The sequence below is a fragment of the Limulus polyphemus genome, unplaced genomic scaffold (assembly GCF_000517525.1).
Source record: "Limulus polyphemus unplaced genomic scaffold, Limulus_polyphemus-2.1.2 Scaffold2004, whole genome shotgun sequence".
Lineage (NCBI taxonomy): Eukaryota > Metazoa > Arthropoda > Merostomata > Xiphosura > Limulidae > Limulus > Limulus polyphemus.
Window position 1 is genome coordinate 81,374 of NW_013667614.1, and position 25,234 is coordinate 106,607.

Consider the following 25,234-nt stretch of genomic DNA (forward strand, 5'->3'; position numbering starts at 1 on the left):
ACACACACACACACACACACACACACACACACGCAAATTAAAAATTGAATAATTTAGCAAAACTCTCACGAGAAAAGAGAACAGTTTATGAGAAATATTGAAAGGTCCAAATTTAAGTTTTTTTTTTCAGAAGAAAAATATATAACTTCTTTCTTGTCAGATTTCTCGGGAAGTATAATGTATCATTGGTGTTTATAAATCTGTTGGAAAGTGGAAATATGATTTTTCATTTGTAAATATTAAGGATTTTGTTGCGTTCTTATATTATTTTTCAGTTCATATAAAATATTGGAAATAGACTGTTTATTATGACAAAGCTACTAAGTACCGCCGTTCCCTCATTTTGAACTGCCGACTTTAGAGAAGGCAATTGGCCGGTAGCACCCGTCGCTCACTCTTGGGCTACTCTTTTTTTCTCTCTCTCTTTTATATATACCAACAAATATTATGATTGACCGTCACATTATAACGCTCCCACAGCTTAAAGGACGAGCATGTTCAGCGCCAGGTTTCGATCCGGTGACCCTCGGATTGTGAGTCGAGCGTTCTGACCACCAGACCTAGCTCTGCCCTGGAAGTAGATATAAAGATTTTATTCTTTGCGCTTGAAGGGAGTAAAGTTGAGTTAGAACACGAATTACAGTGAAATATATCTGCGAAAACCTTTATTGAAGACGCAGAACCTTTAATATAACATTCTCCAAATATATATAGTTGGACCGGGCGTGGCTCAGTAATTATCGTTGTCAAACTGTGAACCCGAGAGTGCATGATTCGTTCCGTTACCGCAAAATCAAGCTTTCCACTTTAGGGCAGTGTGAGCGTTATATGAGTGGCAGTCAAATTCCACTATTCGAGTAAGAGTAGCCTTAAAGTCGGCAGTTGGTGTTGTTTAACCAGCTGCCTTTTCTTTAATCTATCAGTTCAAAATGAGGGATAACTAGCGTAAATAGCTCTTTGGAGCTTTGCGCTGATATTGAAACAAACAAACAAGATGTATATATAGTTTAGTGGGTCGCACTGAAGACAGATATTCGCACATCATCTGTCGTGATGCACTGAAGACAGATATTCGCACATCATCTGTCGTGATGTACTGAAGACCGATATTCGCACATCATCTGTCGCGATGTACTGAAGACAGATATTCGCACATTATCTGTCGCGATGTACTGAAGACAGATATTCGCACATCATCTGTCGTGATGTACTGAAGACCGATATTCGCACATCATCTGTCGTGATGTACTGAAGACAGATATTCGCACATTATCTGTCGTGATGTACTGAAGACAGATATTCGCACATTATCTGTCGTGATGTACTGAAGACAGATTTGCGCCATTTATTCAAAAGTAAGAACAATGAATTCGCTCCGTGTGAAAATGTTATTATATCGATCACTGCTAAATGTTTTCATATCTGTAAAAAACAATATAATTATGACAAATTAGTATAATGTGACCATTAAAACTGTTACGTAGGTTTCAATTTTTGTCCAAACCGTGTATAATGTTTAATCTATGGGGTATCAAGACAGCAAATTTTGTCGTTTGAAGACTGAAAGCTATACAAAAAAAACTTGCGTTAGAAAAAAACAACAACACAACTTGTGTTTGAATGGCTACAACACAAGTTCAAGTTAAAAGTAATAACAATCATTGTGGGTTAAAATAGAACAGAAATGTGTTGGCTGTTGCATAATCTTTGTGTTGCATTTCATACAGTCTACATACAAGTATAGAAAATGTGGCTTCATAGCACAATTTGTTTAAATAAACACAGTTAGAATTGAGAACGGAATGCACACGATATTTTAATTGTATGTATTAGGTCTACATGTATACACGCGCGCGCACACACACATCTATATATGTTTATTTAACGTTTTTTTACAAACAGTAACTTCTATACTTTTATTTACTTATTCGTTGTAACAAACCATGGTTCATTGATATTTTCAGTAAATGTCTAAATATATTCTCTCTTCTCCAGACACAAGTTTTAGTTACGGGCAAGCTGGGACCTTTTATCGCATTCATACTTAGATAACACAAACAGTAATGACTTTCATGACCACAACTTTGAAGGTGGAGTGTCTTTAGTTAATCTCTTTCTGGGAGGAGTCAGGATAAAAACTTCTGTATAAATATACTTGAGGTTGGACAAGTGACAGTAAATTTTCGCGTCCGCTCACGTGATTCTCAAAGAATTGCAGCACTGAACCACGTAAGTTGTAATGAGTGTCATAGCAGACACAGACGAAAAACGTAATTAGAATGATGAACTTTACAGTAATCCTGTTGGTTAGGGTCTATGTGTGTGGTTAGTAGTTATTGTGCCTGAATTGTGAATTCAAAGGCTCACGGTTCACATTCCGTTGCTGCAAAAACGCGCTCCCTACTTTGGATCACGGGTGAGCTATATGAGTGGTGGTCAAATCTCTAGTCACGCAAGAGTTGACGGGGGGTGCTGTTAACTGGCTTCCTTTCCTCTACTATAGGCTGTAAGTAAAAAATTAGGATGGCTTTTCGCTGATAGCCCTTGTGTAGTTTTGCGCGAAAATTCTGAATAAACAGTTTCAGTGTGCAGAATTTTTTTTATTTTTACTAATTTAACATTTACGGCTGCCTTCTCAACTACACTTTTTTTTTGAAGGTTGTTTACACAACAAATGGTTGAGTACATTATATTGAAATGATTTTGGAGTCTCATAATAGTCCATGTTGCCTCGTCCGGTCATGCTCTATCTGCCAACCGTTATTTTTACGATAGCCCTACAGCGTAGTTTCAGTTGCAAAAGGTTCCATCCTAAGGCTGTCATGTAAAAAGCACACCCTCCTCCCTATTGGCTTTCCTTAATCATATCTAGTGTACGAGAACAAAGCGGTTTCCCAGTACCTGTTTCAACAGTTCAATCGTACAGAACTCCATAAAACTGTGTCCAGCGATTTGACTGGTACGTCTTTGTATGGAATAACGTGAATACCCATTTCACTCACTAGCTGGTTGAGGTATGCGACAGTTGAATTGGAGGTAAGACTGGAAGCCTTATTTTGAGGGACCCATACCCTGTTAACCTCATTTCCAGACCGAGATCCTTCTTAATTATGTTGCATACTGTTGACTGGGGTACGTGGACAGCTTTCGCCACTGACCTTTGTGTTCGTGTACATTCTCTCTCTCACGTGTTACAAGAAGTAGCACTTTGATTAAAATGGCTAGGGTACAACTTTTTAAAGGTATCTTTCTGGGTGATCCTGGTGCCCCAAGTTGATACTTGTTTTTTTTTTCCAAATCCATAAAGTATAATTATAAATTATGAATTCCCGATCTGGACACGTTTTTATGATTTAGGAGTATATGTATTTTGCATCGGAAAGGATAAATAAATACATTTTCCATAAACAAATCAGTTTTCGGAGCCATCAAACTACCTAAGAAACAACAAACAATGTCAAAATGTAGTTATGTTTCATTCTGCCCCACCGCGACTTTATATCGACTGTGATTGTCACGTGTTTTGCTAATTTGCATATTCAGAACGGTTTTGTATAACATACTCATTTCTGTAGTCTTGGAAGGAAAAAATGTATTGCAAGCAATTAGTTATAGTCGCTTTATATTTCCTAAATATCCATTAATTCAGCTTAACCTTTAAATGTCATGAGAGATGTGTCTTACGAAGTGTAAACAGTCCCCATAAATATTCTAAAGACGCACATAAATTTGGATTTCCAGACAAAGATTTTTATAGTAAAATAATTTTAGATTTGTAGAACGTACATTGCTACAGCAGATTAAAGTTTCATATTATGTAAAAACATAGCCACATTAGTAGGACTTTCACATCCACCTGTTACACGATAGGACAGCGGTATGTTTACGATATTAGAACGTTAAAATTCGTGGTTCTATTCCCTGTGGTGGACTTGGCAGATAGCTCAATGTGGCTTTGCTCTTTGCCGAGTCCACCATGGGTAATCGAACCCCGGATTTTAACGTTGTAAGTCAGTAGACTTGCCGCTGACTCACCCGGGAAGTAGAATGATTGTGTGATGCATCAGCTGACTTTGCTTGAACTCCTATAAATGCAGTTAGTTACGTTTGCAAAACTTTGGTTAAGAGCAAAGATCTATCGAGACTTGCAAAGGGAGTATCATTATAAGATCGTTTATTATTATAGGGTGTTCAAAGGTATTTGTCACCAGAATCTATACGCATTGGCATTCGAAAAAGAGTACATCTGTCAATGTAACAACATCCTCTTGTAATAGAAAATATAAAAAACTTGGCAATTTTTTAAATCTCTTTTTCAATTTTAATAAACAATTACTGCCAACCACTGGTGACTGCCAGAGGAAATCAAATAAACAAAACAATTGGACAGGCTTTTAAAGCACAACAAACTACAAACTGTGTTCCAGTTGACCGATTATTTCGAGAGTGATCATTATTTGGAAACCGCAACTTAGTCCGAAAACAGCTTACCTCAATTACAGATAGGAAAAAAAAAAAAACAACACTTAAAACCAGACGCGTTATATGATGTTAGAAGCGTGTGATGTGTTGTAATGAATCACGCTTCAGTCTTTATTCTTGTACTGAAAAATATGAAAAAAAAACTTGAACTTGCTTACGTTGCTCCGACAGTACAACTGCAGATAGTGTTGTATGAGGGAAACATGTTTGTGGCGGGGGTTAGGCCGTTTGATTAATTTAAATGATCGAATAATATCATCTGATTGTTGCTGCTGACCTTGTTTAATCCACAAAGTTGTACATCCACCCTGATGGACAAGGTCTTATTCAAAAGAATAGTGAAACAATCCATCACATTATTGTTGTCCAAAACTGGTTAAAAGTGCATGGCAGTATTTCACTCATCTTCCTTTACAAGCGCAATCACTGGAACCTATCTGGTTGAATTTTAACATTATATTTGCCAACGTCGATGAACCAGTAACAGATGACATTTCTCTGGCCATTTTTATAGTATTTGCAACACTAATTTCAAGCTATTATCACTATGATAGGTAGCTTCATTCGATATTGGCTGGCGTTCTTTAAAATAAAATATGGCCAGTCGTAGTTATTCAAAATTATAAAATCTAAACAAACAAACACACAGAAAAAGGTTACTCCACCATCATATAATTATGATTGCCGGAATTTCAAATCTTGGTCGAGCCTTAAGGATTCTCGAAACTTTATTTGAAATATACAACTTTTGGCTATACGCACGATGGAAGATTGTTTTTTAGTTAAACATGTTTGAAAGTTTAAGCTCTTGCACCACCATTAGTAACTATAAAGTTATTGACAGTTTACTTATTTTAAATACTAATAGAAGTGTGGCTGTGAAGATGATTCTGTATAGTTGTGTTTGAAGCTACACGGAAAATTTAACTTATTTACATTACAGATAATATGATGTGAGTATCACGTGTACACAATTAAGAACTTGTTGAAGATGATTTCTGGTATGACATTTAGTTTAGAATCAAACTATACATTCATTAGGTTCATTCAAAATTAATAAAATACATTTTGGATTTAACACACTGTTGTTTGTAAGCATTCAAGAAGTTTATTATATCTCTTAGAATTTGGTTTGTTTTGAATTTCGCGCAAAACTACACGAGGGATATCTCCGCTAGCCGTCCCTAATTTAGCAGTGATAGCATAGAGGGGAGGCAGCTAGTCATCACCATCCATCGCCAACACATGGACTACTTATTTACCAACGAATAGTGGGATTGATCGTAACATTATAACTCTCCTTCGGCTGAAAGGGCTAGCATGTTCGGAGACGGGAATTCGAACTATTAGAGAGAGAGCAAGGACAAGCAGTTTAAAATCACTGCCAAATAGAAAACTAGTATACTAGCGAACACGTGGTCCTAAGGCCCACATTTACAGAGCCGTTATAATGCAAGTTTAATTCTTGAACTACTATTTTGCACTTTTTCAATTTAATGATCATTGCCTATATAACGTAAATTTAATTTCTTGAACCAAGCTACGAAAGGTAACAAGTAGGCCTAATTATTTACGTGCTCTAATGAAAGCAAAGGCAAAATTTGGATCTGCTTTCGAAAAATCCCGTAAAAATGCTTTCGCGAAATAACCGGGTTCCCTGAGCGGTTGGGTGAGAAGTTTACCTCTGTGGAAACCTCGGGGCTAAGACGATTCATTTGGCACCATTGAGAAGTTAGTGAGCCCAGCAGTTTAGGAGATGTGGTTTTCGGGAAATTCCCTGTTTCCCCAAGGGGTGGGGTGAAAATGTTTACCTTTATGCAAACCTGTCACTACGTACGTGTAAAGCTTATTTTTCCATATATGGTGTTAGTATAATTGAGTAAGATAGAAGGTAGTAACAAATATATATGTTTATGCAATTACTGCTGGTTGTGCAACCTAACGACTAAATAACTGGTTTTCTTTAGAGTTGACATGACAAGTCAAGAGGGAAATCGTCACTACAGAATTTGATTTGAATTTCGTGCAAAGCTACATGAGGGCTATCTGTGCTAGTCGTCCCTAATTTAGCAGTGAAATACTAGAGATAGGGCAGTTAGTCATTGCCAACCACCGTCAACTCTTGGGCTACTCTTTTTACCAACGAATAGTGGGACTGACCGTTACCTTATAACGCCCCCACAGCTGAAAAGGCAGGCATGTTTAGTGGGACGGAGATTGGAACCCGTGATCACCTGGCCATGCCGGGCCTACGTCACTAAATAAAATAATTTATTGATAGAGATCAAGAAACTATATTTTAAAAATCTGTGCATCATAAGTATGCCTTGTGCTACGTACTCATATATATGACTTGAAACGTCAGAAATAAAAAGCATTATACAAGCTGTTGAAATATTCACCTAGCTTATTCTGACGAAACCCAGTTGAACCGAGCTATGTGTTATCTATTATAGATTGTTATTAAAAGTTTAGATATGAGCATTGTAACAACTTCACAATCTCGTTTTTCCTCAGGTGGTACTATTTATAATCCTTAAATTCCAGATTTAATTATTTTGGATCTGTTTTCGGAAATGCAGCTTTGCACCAAACAAGGACAGTGACATGGATTTTTATTTCATTTATTTATTTTTACCTCAAATAATGATTTTGTATAGGAAAATACTGTTTAAATATTTGTTAAAAATACATTTATCGTTTTCTTAGAATTTTACCTGATCGGACGATCCGCACTAAATACATTTCATTGGATCTGACGAGGGTAATCACATCACAAGACCTGTTTATTATTGGGTACTTTCTAACTAGCTATAGTCGAGTGACATTCTGCCTTTCCACGTCGAACTCACCCAGTTATCCAAAGCGTTCCAAATAATGTTTGTGAACGTAACGCTTAAACCTTTAAAGTTCCAATATTTGTAATGCAAGTTTTCATATACAACCACTGTGTCACAGTCAGCACTTTCCTATCTACCGAAAAATAAGTATGCTATGGCCTGGCTAGATTAGATACGAATAACAAATAGGTATGTTCGTTTAGATTATTTTGTTTGTTTCGTATATTCGAGCCAAGATACACGAGGACTATCTGTGTTAGCCGTCTAACATTTTAACTTATAGATTATAGAGAGATAACAGCTATTTAACAGCACACGTATAACCAACTCTTTTATGGAATTAAATTACAGAAAGATATATTTATTAGTTTTGGTTCTCTTTCACTGCTAGAGAAAAATTATTCAATTACTATACTCCAGGCGAGCAAATGATTGAAAACAACATTTTCATTGCGTATACTAGGGAATGAATGTTACCAAGATTTGTGATGATTTGTATCGGATTGTTTCTTGTTATATCAAATTATATATCCATTTTTAAATGTACTAATTATTGTTGAATAGATGAACACGAATCATTTAACTATGTAATTAGTTAATTTTCTGCAAGTAGGCCATTGTTTAATAAAAACAATTGTTGCAATTCGCATTATTATTCTAAACCATATGTATCAGTTGAGTGAGACCAGGCATATGAAGTGTATTTATGTTTCAAATGAAGTAATGCTTAAAGGAGATCGAGAGTATCTTTCAGTGTTATGCTTTATCAATGAGTCGTAAACAAATATTCAACGTTAGTTGAAAGATGTCCAGTGAATATAGGTGCTATATATTTGAATAACCAAGTAAACGTTTTTGAAAAACAAACAAGAACTAAACATTCCATTTCTATCTAAAACGGGAATATGACATAAACCGTGGGTTCGCTACACCTCCTGGTAACCGGCAGCGGTGCGTCGTTAGATAGAATATGTTGATACCACTGTAAATTATTACAAGACAGTGGCCCTCCTGCGCGCACAACCGTAGAAACCTTGACGGTATGAAACATGCAGACAAGGGCCTGAAGTCACGGTCTAGTGGGTCATATCCTTCTTATAAACCACGTCTAAAACTGGTTCCAGCCTTTTTGCTGGTTGCTAAGATAGAGAAAATCATGATCCGGGCTTATGCGCATTCAAGGCAACATGGCAGACGGCTGCGGTTAGCAGCACAAGGCAATTTTCATTATATCCATCGCTATTACAGGTATTATGAGTTTCGTAAGAGCGTATTGGTAACAGGTTTTATCAGCATGTATATTTCTCCCGGCATTGCTATTGCTTAGTTATTTGTAGTAGAAGCTGACTGATGAGTTAGGACATGCAATGCCAAGATAATGTACGTTACCAAAGCTTAACTTCAATGACATTTTAAATACAGTTATTTTACCACAGTTTGAGCTACGCTACCCCCCCCCCCGGCTCGGGGGCAATCTGAAGACTTATAACGCTAAACATCGGATTTCGATACCCGCGGTAGGGCAGAGATAGCCCATCGTGTAGCTTGATGTTTTATAACAAACAAAGTATTTGTATCTGTGGTAGTTTATATATAAAGAACATTTTTGTGTTTAATTCCATGCGTTTTAATATCAGCCTCACATATAATGAAGCAATAAATGCACAAGTATTATAAGACTTGAATCGTAATGACAGGATAAAGAAAAGGTAATTTCATTCTTTAGTAAATAGTGTTCAGAATAATCACAAACCATATACAAAGAATTAATATTAGGCGTATCCAACAAAAACAACAGTCCAATAAAATAATCTCAAAATATTTTTGATGATATTAATTGTGTGATTAGATATTATAAAACAATTATAAAATATTAATGTTCAATCATTTATTAATTCCTCAATCAATGTATAGCTGAACGATAGAACCGTATATAAATGTTTTAGTTAAAAAAGTTTCCATACACCGTATCTAATTGTTTTAGTTAAAAAAAAGTTTCCATGCACCGTATTTAAATGTTTTAGTTATAAAAAAGTTTCCATCCACCGTATCTAAATGTTTTGATTATAAAAAAGTTTCCATGCACCGTATCTAAATGTTTTAGTTATAAAAAAAAGTTTCCATGCACCGTATCTAAATGTTTTAATTATAAAAAAAAGTTTCCATGCACTGTATCTAAATGTTTTAATTATAAAAAAAGATTCCATGCACCGTATCTAAATGTTTTAGTTATAAAAAAGTTTCCATGCACCGTATCTAAATGTTTTAGTTTAAAAAAAGTTTCCATGCACCGTATCTAAATGTTTTAGTTTAAAAAAAGTTTCCATGCACCGTATCTATATGTTTTAGTTAAAAAAAGTTTCTATGCACCGTATCTAAATGTTTTAGTTTAAAAAAGTCTCCATGCACCGTATCTAAATGTTTTAGTTAAAAAAGTTTCCATACATTTTGATGTATAATATAAATGTACATCGATGACAAAATGATTATCACTTTCTGAATATGATTAATTTTAAAACAATTTATATCTTTTTGCCATATAAATGTATTATTCACGTAATATCAAATTTATCGTTCTTTCTTACTACACAATGTTCTACACTGTGTCTATCGCAAGGAGTCGAACTCCAGATTTTAACCTTATAAGTTCAGAAGCTTATAGCTGAGTCACCAGTGGAGTACTACTACTGTTTTGTGGAAGAAAAAAATTATAAGGTATGTTATTTTTGTCACAAACAGTAGATGCATATTACCAGCTAGTTGTTCATGGCTTTTTAGCTTTACGTTGCACAGAGTCATTGTCTTTTGCGTTCCATTATCGTTTTTGTAGTTATACAGAGGGTTGAGTACGTTATATTAAAACGATTTGAATATGCAAATCAAAAAGTCATATGGCAACCACAGCCACTAAAATCGCGGTGGAGCGGTATGTATCAGAACTACATTTCCATAGCGTTTCGAAGGTTGCATGATGTCACCGAAAATTGGTTGCTTTTATGAAGGGTATTTAACAGCTCTTTCAGACCCTAAATGCTCATGCATTCAGATCATGAAGGTGTGTTCATATCGGGGATTTGGAATTTCCAAGATGGGGGCATCTCTTTTACTTAATGGCACTGGAAAGCAAATGAATGTAGATGAATTTGGGGTACCAGAATCATATCGGAAGAAACCTGCAACAAGTCGCACCCCAGTCGTGGAAAGGAAAGTGCGACGTTTTGTAATGTGTGTTCCAGACGACAGTATGCTACACAATCAATCAGGAAGGATCTCAATCTCATGTCCATTCAACCATTACAAATATCAATTAGCTGTATAATTAAACGTTAATCATGCTATACCAAACGAAGTCGTATTGGCTAAGTCATCGACAATGTTCGATGACGAGGAACCAACTTTGAGACTAATAATGGCTGGAGACGGCTTGAATGGGTAATGAAGAAGAACTTTAATATGAGTTTAACATAACAGCAAATGTACAACGTTTCGACAAGGTTTTGTCATCATCACCTGAACGAAGGGGACGAGGGTATTGCAATCCAGTCCTTGTGTGTGTGTGTGTGTTTCCGTGTGCGTACCTCGAAAACTATTAAACCGATGTGCACGAAAGTTTTAAACAAGATGGGGAATCAATAATTGTTCCGGATCTAAATCCGGATTTTCGAACAATATGAAGCATTTTTTTATAATGGGGAGACATGCCATTTTTGCGATTTTGTGTTAATAACTCTGTAAAGTGTGATGGAATTGGACCAAATTTCATGGGCACGTTAAGGTTGAGACTTCTCATCACACCACAAAAACTGATCCGGATTGTTGATCATACGCGATTCTAGAAGGATTTTCTGAGTTTTCGAAGGTAAAATTTGACGTTATCCAATATAAACGCATGCAATCTCGAAAAGAAGCGGCGGGGCGAGAGTATGCAATCTCTCTGATTGCTGTTGTTTAAGTGTCTAGTGACGCATCTGGTCTTGATTATTTCATTGTGAGATTCAGTATGGGTAAGCGAAAAGTGTGCTTGTTTATTTGTTCTAACAGTTTGAAAGTTTACTTGCATTTCATTTATTGCGTAAATAGGATATGAGTGCCTGACTTGAGAAACACTGATTTCCACCAAAATCTGTAAAACAAATGAGGCATTGTGAAATTTGTTTTATGTGTTGACCTTTGCGTATCGTGGCAAGTTCTTGTCATTCACCAGAGAGATTGTACTAGATGCGATATTACCGTAAAAACACCACTTGCCTAGTAAACTATATGAGTATTTGACAGATAAAATACAAACAGAATTTGTTATTTATTTGTGCCTATTTGTTATTGTATCGTCAAGTGTAACTTAATATACTTCGTGTAATTCTGGTGTGCGCAATGTCTGAAAAACAAAACAATAGTCTTAAGTTAAAGATAACCAGACAAATGTATAACACTCAACAAAACAAAACGATTATTTGATTTGACCAGAACATCAGAAAGGCGACGTCGTAATAAAACTTGACTAGCCTTAAAAACTCCCCAATAAGCTAGACACTAGGCCTAAAAATAGTCTTAGTCGATCCTACCTTCTTTAATTAATCACTAATCGTACATATAAAAGATTATCCCTTTTCTATTAAAAAGGTTAATCAAACACCTTAAAAATACAAATGGAAAATTAAACAAACGACCGTCTAGATCAGATGTTCTCAGACTTTTTAGGACCGGGCCCCCTTTTATGGACCTGAACGACTTGACTCGCGTCCCATAATTTTCAGACATCCAAAAAGAAGATAAACTGAGTACATTTCTTGCTAGGATAACGTAGTTCAACACGTACAGTTTATTTTCAAGCTAAAAGAATATAAAAAACTGTAATACAACTAACCGTTCGAGACCCTCTTGAGACCCATCCAGGGACCGTGACCCATGCGCAGTTTAGTAACACCTGAACTAGGTCGTTGACTTAATACTTTTATTTTTTTAAGGTTAGCTACGATCTTAAAAGTTTAATAAAAGACACTTTTGGCTCGTGCTTCTGACATAAAAGTCGATTTTTTTTCGATGGTGGACTTTTCGCGATCACAGCTAACTTTTTAAAAAAAAATATCGAATATTCTTACAGAGATGCGGATGTATGATATAGTGAATCATTTCACTATAAACAACACATTTCATATATTTTAGCTATGTAAATTGTTACCCCAGTTTATCGGATAGCGTTATTATATCGTGCCCAAAACATGAAACCTCTCAAAATTATCCAGTATACATACACGCGCGCATATTATGACAACTGTACAAACAAAATTTTCCGACCAACATTCTTAACTGATCATATTATAGTCACTTCTAACATTTTAATAACTTGTTTATTAATAAACAATTTTTTTTGTTCGAACCTTGAAGTATGTATAGCTTTACAAATCCCGAAGCTTATCGCTAAGCCACGGGGGATCCAAATAAAACACATAGTTCAGTGATTCACCAGTAAAGCATATTACTAATAATGTTGGTCACACGCAGTTATGTTTAAACACTAAATAGGGATTTTGTGATATGTATGATTAGAGTAGAGCAGAATGTATACATATTTTAGGTGAGTATCGTACTTAAACAGAGTAGTCTAAGTTTAGTGTGTTTATTCTAATAATAATAATGGTCACTTCACAACTGAGAAACGTCTGTCTAATTATATCAAACCACGTTCTGTTCGGGGACTTTTTTATGATATTGATTGTAAAAATGAGGTCAAAAAACGAAGGCAAGTGGTGGTTCTCAAACTATTAAGTTCTTGGAACTCTTTGAAGCGGTTATAGGTTATGTTATAGAACAATATATTAGGTAATTTGACACTCCCCATGACTTTCAAGTTACATGAATTATGTTATGGAACGATATATTAGGTAATTTGACACTCCCCATGACTTTCAAGTTATATGAATTATGTTATGGAACAATATATTAGGTAAGTTGACACTCCTCATGACTTTCAAGTTACATGAATTATGTTATGGAACAATATGTTAGGTAAGTTGACACTCCCCATGACTTTCAAGTTACATGAATTATGTTATGGAACAATATATTAGGTAAGTTGACACTCCTCATGACTTTCAAGTTACATGAATTATGTTATGGAACAATATATTAGGTAAGTTGACACTCCCCATGACTTTCAAGTTACACGAATTATGTTATGCAACAATATATTGGGTAAGTTGACACTCCCCATGACTTTCAAGTTACACGAATTATGTTATGCAACAATATATTAGGTAAGTTGACACTCCCCATGACTTTCAAGTTACATGCATATATGTATGTATTTTTCCAAAACTATCCTGACAGACATTTTTTTATTCACATCAAAGAATTATTTTTGTAGTCTAAACTAATTCCTGGAGTGTATAATATTCTGATATAGGCTTAGCGATTTTATTGCATGTTTCTCTTTCAAATGCTTCATTAAATACACACAACAACTGCCTAAATGATAATATTGTCAGCCCACGCAAAGATTTCATGAACTAGACCTATAATAATCTTCAAGCAACCACCACATACTAATAGTTTTGGATGACCTATTGAGAAGATATTTAAAAGACCATTTAGATGACCCGGGCCATTCCTACATAGGCAGTGCTCCCGCTTGCCTGATTTGAAGATATTAAAATATTTTTATATGGTGTCGACAGTTAATTCAAATCACATTTTTGATATCAGATTTTGTGCAAATCGTTGTTTTAAGCACACGCACTACGCATGGTTTCCTAAGTTGCTCGTACCCCGGTGGGACAGCGTCATATCTACAGATTTATAACGCTAAAATCTGGCTTTCCTCTAAAATAAACAACCCAACGCAATAATGCAAGTTACTCGGGCAAACTTGGTTATTGAACAGTTTAACGAATTTGTTAACAAGATTGACCTTTAATTACTTACAAGTCCGTGTCATACTAGTTAATCAATTTGACGTATGATATACTATATATTTAACAATAGAAAGCTTACCGTGGATTTTTTAGTGATGACTCACTGACTTGTTGAAAAAATTATGATTGATTAGCGAAATAGTTTAACTGTCAAAATAGTTTAACTTGTATAATTTCCCAAATCCAGTAGAAAAACTTACTGAAAATTCTCTATAGAATCAAAACAGAGAAGTGTATTTATCCCATAACTTGTTACTTTGAGATTCGTTACTATGGCTATGTGCTATGAAGCGTTTGCAGAAAAGAAACGAAAACGATTTCTTGCTCGTTTCTTTGCCAACGCTGTCATAATATTTGAACGCCAAATCATTAACTTAATATAGCGTTTACATTAATACTTGCCCACAGGTTATCCAGTTATCCCTCACTTAATCACTTCTAATATAATTTGCTTTACTATTCTGACAGACATTTATTCACATCAAAAAGTTTGTAGTCTAAACCATTTCCTGAAGCGTATATAATGTAGGCTTGGTGATTTTATTCTGTTTCTCTTTCAAATTCTTCATGCCCCCCATTGGCACAGCGGTATGTCTGCGGACTTACAACTCTCGAAACCGGGTTTCGATACCCGTGGTGGGCAGAGCACAGATAGCCCATTGTGTAGCTTTGTGCTTAATTACAAACAAACAAAATTCTTCATGAAATGTAGACTACAACTGCCTAAATGATAATACTGTCAGAGCATGCAAAGATTTCATAAACTAGATCTATAATAATCTTCAAGCAATACCGCATACTAATCGTCTTTTGGTTATAAATTAATAAGATTATTCATTATGATGCGTTAGATAAATATTTATTAGGCACTTTTACTCGATACTTATTTTACATTTTTTATTCAAGGTATTACTGTCGTCCTCCAAATGCTTAATTATTTAAAGCTCTAATTAAAAATGTTACTGAAAATATCCGTGGAATTAAATCAACACTCTTCTGATGTTGTTTTTCATTGCTTATCAGAAGTTAGAGATAATACATAATGCAAAAACTATGAAGTTAGTGAAGTAAAATTCGACATACAATATTAATAAATAATGCTAAATCTACGTCGTACAATCACTATTACTTGGGAACAAAAGACAGCGTCGATCGACTTTTTTATGGTTTTTAAATCCCAGATATTTATGAAATTTAATTTTATTCCGACTATAATATAATGAATTAATAGATATTTACGATTACAGCAAAGAAAAAAAAAACAAACAAACAAAAACCTGTGAAAGCAATATCTCAATTAGAAGAAAAATGTCACAGTGGAACTTAAACATCCTAATAAACTTAATTGTGGGGTAAAGAAATAACGGACACCGTATTATTACTGATTACGGGCCTAAAAAGTTAAAAAAGCATTATTTCTCTATTCACAATGTGTCGTTAACTAAGTTTTCCATGACAACTCAAAATTTCTATGGATTTTTAACAAGCAATCTGTGACTCATCAGCAGCAGAAAGGATAGATCACCTTAAAGGAACCATACCCAGCATTTAGTTGTTGTTTTTCCTGAAAATCTACAGGAATATGCTTTATTTTATGAAGAATCCAGATGTGTACGACAATCTATAATTGGATGACATCCAAAGAAGTTATGATCGGTTTTTGTCAGTGGAGTTGGGTGATTTTTGCCCTAATTCAGACATTGATCATGGCGTTGCTGTAGTACATTATCTATAGAACAGTCACCATTCTCAAACTTTTTGTGAAACTTGTGAGGAACTGCTGAGACAACGAGCCAGAATCTCTGAAAGTTTGTTCTTTTCGAGATAGAGACGATGTCGGATTCAAAGCTAACCTGCAGATGTAAAATAGCAAAATGTCAGGTGTTACAGGTGTGGATGCGATCACGATGGCACGCCAGTTGCTCAAAAAGTTAGCCATAAGAGAGGTCAGAGAAGCTCCGATAGAGGAGATGTTGTACGTTTGTATATAGGAGCAGTAAACTTACGGATGTATACTGTGAATTGCTGTCATATGGGGACAAGAGAAGAACGATTCAAGATCTGGTAAGAAACTGAGAACACGAAGATGTTTTCTGAGTGAAGTGCAAGAATATTACAGGTACAAGAGGAGTACTAAAATAATGGCGAAATAGCATAACCATAGTGTGTGGGTGGTCGCTTAGGTATGGTAGAAACATCTTAACTCGGATCAAAGAAAACAGCAAAATAATTCACGAATCATGCCCTACGTAGCTATGTACTTTACTATTAGGAATACCCCACCATCTACCAAAATAGTCAGATTTTCTACCGTTGAGTCATAAATTACTTGTTAAGTAGAACAAATAGATAAAACCATATAACCCGAGCGCTTATATATATCTATATATTGATTGATTGATTGATTGTTTGTATGTTTGAGCACAAAGCTACACAACGGGTCATCTGCACACTTTGCTCTACGAAGAATCAAACCTTGGATTTTAGTGTTTAAGTCCGTAAACTTATCGTTGACTCACGGGAGACCTAATGATAGGTATGGCGCATAAAAGTAATGTCATAATAAGAATAGATAAAATATCACAATTAATATAAATGATGCTTATAATAATTAATAGTGAATACACTTTATGAAGTGTGCGTTTGAATAAATAATTATATCTTTTTTTGGGGTGATATGTTATTGTAGCAGTAAAACTATGTTATCTGTACTCGTACGAAATTGTTTATTTGTGATGTTGTAGTTAAAGCTGTTTTTGCATTGCCAATGACTTAATTGTTTATATTAAAAAGCCAAACAGAATTATAGTTATATAGTAAAATCATTGGAATTCATTTTAAACCACTTGATGTAGTGGATCGGTTATGATTGCCCGGCAATGGCCGAGTTCAACGTGCCGTGTTGATCAATCAGTTTCTCCCGGTTTGTAGCTGCAGCACCTCCATTTTGAAGGTTGAAACTTGTTTGTAATTGTAGAGTAGCTTAGTAGGCCCTTTACTACAATGTCTTGAGTTGTCAAGATACTATTTAGTGCACACGCGTTTTCAGTGTTTGTTTAGAAAATAATTTGTCATTATTTACTCAGTTTCTTTTCTGAACAGTGTAAAAGATATACTAAACATGTAACTTGTAAGACAGAATGTAAACTGCTGCATAGCTAGTTTGTTTACATCGCACAGGTAACTAAAAGTTCTTTTTAATTCTACATTAACTTACAAAAGTTATTTTTAAGTTAGATTGGAACATAACTTATTGCACAGAATGTGAAATCATAATGTTTATATAGTAATTTTAGTAATATTGTTGTGGTTAAGCTATATTGAAATTAGCATGTGATTTTATAATAATTTTCCACATGCCGTTTTCACCAGGATTTACAATATAATGCGAAACAAAGCTTAAAATTAAATAGAGACTTCGTCGAGTTCTAATATGCATTTTTCTGGTAAATTTTGGCAAACTAAGAGTAGGATAACATTTAGCATAGTTTTAGTTTGGCTAGATAATAAACCTGTTAATATTTGAAAATGAAGTTGTGGGAAATTGAAACATTTAATAGTACCGCTGTGTAAAAGCTTGTTCATATTTCATTATTTGTAATCTTATAAATTTTTCAGTTTATAAAAAGTTTTGAAATATAATGTTTTTTGTGTAAATTGTTTCTGGTTAATTTTTATATGATAAATGTTTGGTCAATTTATGCATTAATTTAATGTGCCTGCTCTGTCTTACAAGAAAGAATAAGGTAACAAAAGGATATTCAGTTTATCACATTATGGATGTCACTCTTTGCCTATCAAAATACCAAAGTGAAATTAAATGTAGCACTTCATGTCTATATACCTATCTAATGAAAAATATGTAAAAATTTAAACTGAATCCAAAAACCATATCCTAAAACAAACTATTCTCTAAGTTGAAAACTCTAATCAAAAATAATGTTATGGTTTGGTAGAAGAGCCAGTTTGTATCTAGGCTTCTAAGAGTAAGCCCCCAGAGGCACAGCGGTATGTTTGCAGACTTAAAATGCTAAAAACCAGGTTCGATACCCGTGGTGGGCAAAGCACAGATAGTCCTTTGTGTAGCTTTGTGCTTAACTACAAACAAAGAAACAAACAAATTTAAAGTAAAACATACCATCCTCTGTATTGAAACATACATTTTCAGACATTTCATTTCTATCAGTGAGACCATCTATGAGAATATTGCCCAAACTCTTCAACATACAAATGAAGTCATCACCGATTATTTTATGTTATAAAGAAAATATGAATTCACATTTCTTTGCTTAATAGCTTACCTATGCACTTTTTTTTCAATATTTTGGATATCATTCCTTTAGTAATAGAATAAATTGAGAGGAACAGCAGTTCCAATTGCCATGTTATGTAAAAGTAAGAGAATTACTAGTGACTCTCTCTGTAGCTTGGGTAGTTTTGTTGTTTTGGGGGCATTGGCACACCTAAACTAATTGGGCCAGAACCACTGTTCCACATTTAATATGCAGTTTAAACCATCTTAGATCAAATGTGAAACTAATATCTGTCATACTGTTAGAGAAATAAATTGCTAAAATAAGGCAAAAATGTTCTACTTATTTTTATGATGTGTTTACCAACAAATGCAGTAACCTTTGAAATACTGTATATAAATAAAAGACATACATACTCTTACAAATTTTACTTGTTTGTCAACAACAAAATAAACCAGGAAATTCATCTACTGTGACAATTATATTGTTTATATTAAACTAATTATTTGTTTTGAAAAGAAGTGTTCAGTTGCAAAAAATGGAAATAAAAACCAATATAAAACAGTGCCAGGATAAGGTAGGATTGAACCTGCAGTGTTTTGTATATTACACTGTGACCTTAATCATGAGGCTAAACTATAGTTTGCATACAGAGCATGTATTTCTAAACATGGGGCCCCGCAATCTGCATGCCATGGCTTTGTTTGTAGAGAAAGTCAAAAACTTGTGGATTAAAGTTATTTGAATATGTTTATTGCTAAACTTTGAGATCAGGAGACTTATGAGAAAGGGAGTCCATAAAAAAAAAATAGTTGTTTGGAATTATTGGTCAAATATGTTTACTTTTTTTTTTCAATTGGTAAGATGCACATAGTTTTGTTTCTGTATCCAGTCTGAGGAATGATTAAGTTGAAATAATTTTTGTTTCAGAAATAGGTTATCTGTATGTAATCAGTGCAAATTGTTTTCTTAGTGAAATATATTGTAAATGTAAACTTTTTGAACTATTTTGATACATATCGAAGAAAAACCATCATATTTTAGCTCTTAATAACTCTGAGTTATTTATCAATCCTTAAAGAATATGGAATTGAAAGCATACTATGTATATCATTAAGTACAGTAGTACTAAGTAAATAAGTAAGTGACTTTTCCAGATAAGTGTACCAAAAATTGATGAAACTTATTGCTTTAATTCATTCAGATAACTTCTTCTGTCTGGGGTCCCAATGATTTCTTTCTTGTACCAAAAAGGATACTAGTGTGTGTGTGTGTGTGTGTGTGTATGATATGCTACTTTGGTTAATGCTACATATAATTAGATTTGAGGGTAGATTAATAGGAATCTTGATGATCAATAAAATCAAATTGGGTATAAGTATGCCCCATACTTGGTATTGCTGGTGCACAAAAATATAAGTAATAAAAAGGAAACAAACAAGTACAATAAAAAATTTTGAATTTTATCAAGACAAGTAATATATTTTTAACCTAGCTAACTATTTATAGTTATAGAAAATTTTAATGCTACAAAAAGTATTGAAAGAAGAAATTGAAAACTACAAAATATTTGCAAAATTTGATCCCTACTTTGGCTCAGACTAACATAATTACAGTGATTTGCCAAAGTAGAGATAAAAGGTTTTAAATTTTAAGGAACTCCATTTTTGTAGTTTTAATTTTTTTGTTTCAGTACTTTTTGTAGCATTAAAACTTTCTCTATTACTATAGCCAGCTAGGTTATGCGTATATTAATCCATAATTATCTTTATAAAATCTTAATTTTTTATTGTAATTTTTATTACTTGTTATAAAGTTGTTTTTTTTTACTGTTTCTCATGACGATATAGAAAGATTTGCTTGTAACTAAGAGTGTTCTCAGAAACTTAATTTAGATGAAACAAAGGGGAAATAACATTTTTCTGTTTGTGTTGTAACTTTGAAAAGTAAAACAAAATTCACACATATAATACATATATATTATAGACTAAACATTTGTTTGAAAGAACTTTTGTTAGTATACAAGAGGTTCAGAAACATAAGATAGCAAAATGTTTACTGGTTAGTTTGACTGGGACTTAATATAAGCCTAAAATTAGATAATATTTTTAGCTTAGTTATGTTGGAGGTGAATAGTTCACTTGCCAAATTTACATAATAGCCTTACTTCCTTTCATAAAATGCAGTTGGAAACTAATGTATAAAATGCTTAACAGCTAGTATTTTTGCCAATTTGCACTATTGAAAACAACATTTAAGGAAAAAGATTTAAAAGTGTATGAATAATTTTCATTCTCAAGGTCATCTGAAGAATTGTGTTTATTAAATGTTTAATACCATCTGTAAAGATAGAAGCAGTAAATTATATATATGTATATAGAAACCCAATTTTGTTATTTAAGTAGTTAACTGTAGAGATTTTAGTAAAATTATTTGTACATTTATGAACACGCAAAGAATTTTGTGCTAACTTATTCCTTAAAAAAATATCATTTTGATACCTATATATGGCCTTGATCATATCTCATATTTCTAATTACAGGTTTATGTTATAATTATTGTAGCAAGTGATAAATACTGTAAGCTTTTAAATTTTTTATGTTAAGGTATGAAAGTGTCTAGATGTGAAGAAGTGTTAGGATCATTGTCATAGTTAGTAGCCGCTATGATCACCTAAGTCTAATTATTATTTATTATAAATAAGAAATTCATTAATAATTAGACTTTGGTGTATGTAAAGGCTATTAATGATGATAACAACTGATACTTGATCATCACAACCATACCTTAAGTACATTTATTGGCTTGTTTAGTTAATTTTAATGAAAATATTTAAAAGTTGAGAATTTTTTGTGCTTTGTGGGTTATCAAACTTGCTTGTAAATAGTTCTGATAGCTTGATCAGTCATGTACATAAATCATGAACATATAGATTTTTTATAAATAATAAGAAAGACAGTGCATTTGTATATGTAAGAGATAGTAAACATTGTGATCATTTCCATATGATGCATATTAGATAAAGATGTTAGGAATTAAAAATTTCACTAACCATATTTGATTATCTGTGCTTTTATTTCATTAAAGTATAGAAAGGTATTATCTTTTGATGGTGTTATTTGTATGGCTGTGTTGGAACGTTTGAAGCTTTATCTAATCAGGAACTCGGAGATAGTTTTAAACCTTTGAAGATGCACAGTTTGTTCTATTAATTAGTATAATTACTATTACTTAAACAGAAGTTGATTTATTAGAAGTTACTACTAAGTCATTGTACAGTACATAGCACCTCTTTATGCTGCTGTTACTTGCTGCACAGTTTGTTCTATTAATTAGTATAATCCTTGTACTTAAACAGAAGTTTATTTATTAGAAGTTACTATTAAATCAATGTACAGTACATAGTACCTCTTTATGCTGCTGTCACTTGCTGTTGTGCTTACACGAATTAAAATGTATTGTTCATCTACCCAGGTTTGGAGTAATAATTGGTTGCACAGCATGGTTCAAAGTAATATTTACAAGAATTCACCAGCTCTAAGACCAGATACAGTCTGTGAGACCTGAAAAAACAAAGTCGAGGGATGGAGGCTGATGACAGACCTTTTGAAGAAGAAACAGGCTTTGGTGGCTACTTTATCGGTAACTGGCCAGGTGAAAGCGAAGGCACTTGAAATTAATGTAAGTGATTTGAACTTGGAAGATGGAATGGATGTTTTTATTGAGGCTCTTAATTTGCTGTTTATGAAAGAAGCTGTAGATTTAGCCTATGAGGCATATCCAAAATTTGATTCATACATTAAATCTGAAGACATACTGGTGTCAGAACTTATTGTGGAATAAGGACATTCATACCTGGGGTGCAAAGAATATAAAATTGAACTTCCAGATGTTGTTTTGTCATTCAAACTTTTGGACAGTGCGAATTTGACACACAGAAACAGGAAACTCGTGCTGACAGCAACATCAGACTTAAAATGCGGACTTCATTGAAGAGAATTTTTTCTGATAGTCATGTGACATTGATGACTTAGAATACAAATAGAGGGCTATTATTGTTAACACAGTCAGTAACAAATCTTTCAAGTTTGGAGGTGGTGTGAGAGTAGTATCATATAAAAATGTTATATTACCTGCCAAAATAGGAGTAACAACATGTAATAATGGTTGGAGATGGCTTGAATGGGTAATGAAGAAAAACTTTAATATAAGTTTTTCTTCATCACCCATTCAAGCCATCTCCAACCATTATTAGTCTCAAAGTGGGTTCCTCGTCATTGAATAACAACATTTAAGATCAATACAGAAGTAGTAAATGCAGACTTACCTTTATTACTTAGTAAAACATCTCTTAAGAGAGCACAGGCAAACTAGACATTTGCAGTGATAAGGCTGAAATGTGAAATTGGAATTCATCTCAAGTGGATATCATTGCATAAATATTCGGTCATTTGATACAGAGAATAAATATGAAGATGAAAAGCAACAGGCTGAGATATTGCTAGTGACAACAAGTTTGATAATAATAAAATGGAAGTACCAGAATCAGAAATTTTGGTTATCAATGACAACACAAGCAAAGCCGATAAGAAGAAAATATTGATCAAACTTCATGTCAGTTTGGACATGCATCAGTGGAACATCTAAGAAAACTAATAGAGAATGTTGCCACTAAGAATGTGGAAGTTTTCAAAAACCTGAAATGTTGTAAACGAATGTGAGGTGTGTTACAAATATATGACACAGCCTCCTAAACCAGCAGTAGGGTTTCACTTAGTTAAAAACTTTAATGAAACTGTAGCAGTTGGCTTCCATGTATGGAGCTATTTAATTTTGACTATGTCAGCTTCATCACCTGTTGACTCCTCTTCAGTACTATCTTCAAAAGCACTGGAGTGGGGTTACCTACAATGTAGTAGTGTATACTTCATTAGCATATGTACTGAATACCTAGTGTAAGAGGCATTATCAAACAAGTGTTATGTGACTTGCAGTATATTGCATGCTGTGCAGTAGGAACTTTTTGTTGTAGTTGAAGGTCTGTATTTATTTTCAAATCAAACTGTTGGGTCATGTCGGGTCAATCACCTCAAAACAGAAGTTGCATGGTTTTTGATGATGTTTTGTAGGAATGTTGGTGTTATGAAGATATAATATTTTGCTAAGTTTCACATCCCTAGGTCAAATGATTTTTAAGTGAGAGTTCAACAAGTATTTGACCCAAAATGATTACTAGATGAGACCTTCCTAATCCCATCAAAATCTCAGGCTGATTTTTGGTCAAAACTTAGAGAATGGTGTGAACTTGTATATCCATAAGTATGATATATATATATTTTTTATAAGCTTTCATGAGGTTTATCTTGTATATTGAGGTATTTATTCATATTGGGGCTGAGAATCTTAAGTAAAGGCAAAGGTCATCAATTCAAGGTCAAAAGTCAGAATTATGAATATTAGAAAAAAATGGCATGTTTGGCTAGAACACAAACAAAGCTTTCCAGCAATAGTTTACCTATATTGTAGCATTAAAAATATAAATTTTGCTGGGACTTTTATATCATTGCTCTTATCTAGGAGCCATTTCTAATCAAGTATATGGTGTTCTCTCACATAAAAACATCTAGAGATGTGAAACTTTGCTTAATCTATGGCACCAACATCTCTGCCAACTACCATCACAATTTAAAGAAGTTGGGTCAGAAATCTTTCTGAAGTGATTGATTTTGCATGGACTGACCCTACTACTCTTTTCTGTTTTTTTGTTTATTCATTGTTTTGTTTAATATGTATGTTCAATTAATCAACAATGCTATGTTACAAAAAATGTGACTGTGACTATTAATAAAGTTTTATTTTACTTAAGTTCGGTGCAGCTCTTTTAATAGGCCACAATAAGGTGCTCTTGCAGTGCAAACTTACTCTGTATGTATGAGTATTGCCAGCAGCATCAGTTATGTGTACATAAACAAGTACTTTTATTTGAATTATGAAAACAATGATTAATGTTCTGTATAACATATTTTTAAACTACATGGAATGTTTTGTTCCATTTATATGGAGTACCTTAAGATAATAGAAATATTAATAAAATATAAACTAGTAGCCAATTCAAGAAACTAGCTATGGTGACAGTAGCCAGCTGTAGTTATTTTGTGTACTTTCTATCTCTTACGTTACTTCAGTTTTTTGTGTTAACTTCTTGAAATTTTGCCTTGATGATAACCACTTTTTCCAGCACTGATACATATTTATCACTTTTTTACAGTCAGTAGTAATAAGACATTTCATTGTTTCTAGATTACCTAAATATTGCTTATGACTATTCAATAATGGGTATTACCATGCTTGTGTTAGGTTATTATTGTGTTCTTAAAAAGACCCTTTTCTCGTTGACAGTTTCTCAACAATTATGAGGATTTTTAGGTTTTATAACATTGTTTATATCTGGATATTAAGTAATGTTGTATTGGTAGAACATATCTGTTTGATAAGTTACAAGAAGTCTTCAACAAAGGAATCATAAAGTCTTTTTGTGTGTGAAAAAAGACTCATTTAAGATTGTACCACTAATTATTAAAAATGTAATAATATTATTTTTTCATAATAAAACAGTATTGTGATATTTTGTACGTAAGAAAGAAAACTATGTATGTTATGATATAACATTCTATATATATTTATCTTTCAAGATGTTTATCTTGCATATGGAGGTACATATCCATATATATAAATATATTTAAATATA

General features: G+C 33.5%; 1 protein-coding gene across 13 annotated transcripts in view; it reads left to right on the top strand.

Moving 5' to 3' along the window:
- The window catches only part of LOC106465626 (nuclear receptor coactivator 2-like), a 168,076-nt gene that overhangs the window by 37,922 nt on the left and 104,920 nt on the right, over positions 1-25,234 (top strand). For 4 of the 13 annotated variants that reach the window (XM_022393556.1, XM_013925861.2, XM_022393555.1 and 1 more), the window contains exon 1: positions 22,147-22,167. The exons of 5 other annotated variants lie outside the window; for them this stretch is intronic. In XM_022393556.1, coding sequence (XP_022249264.1) covers positions 22,166-22,167 — 2 coding nt within the window. In that variant the 5' untranslated portion in view covers positions 22,147-22,165. Of the gene's footprint in view, positions 1-10,013; positions 10,038-17,181; positions 17,414-21,986; positions 22,168-25,234 lie in introns of those variants that run through there. 4 more of the 13 variants (XM_022393564.1, XM_022393561.1, XM_022393558.1 and 1 more) reach the window with 4 other exon arrangements.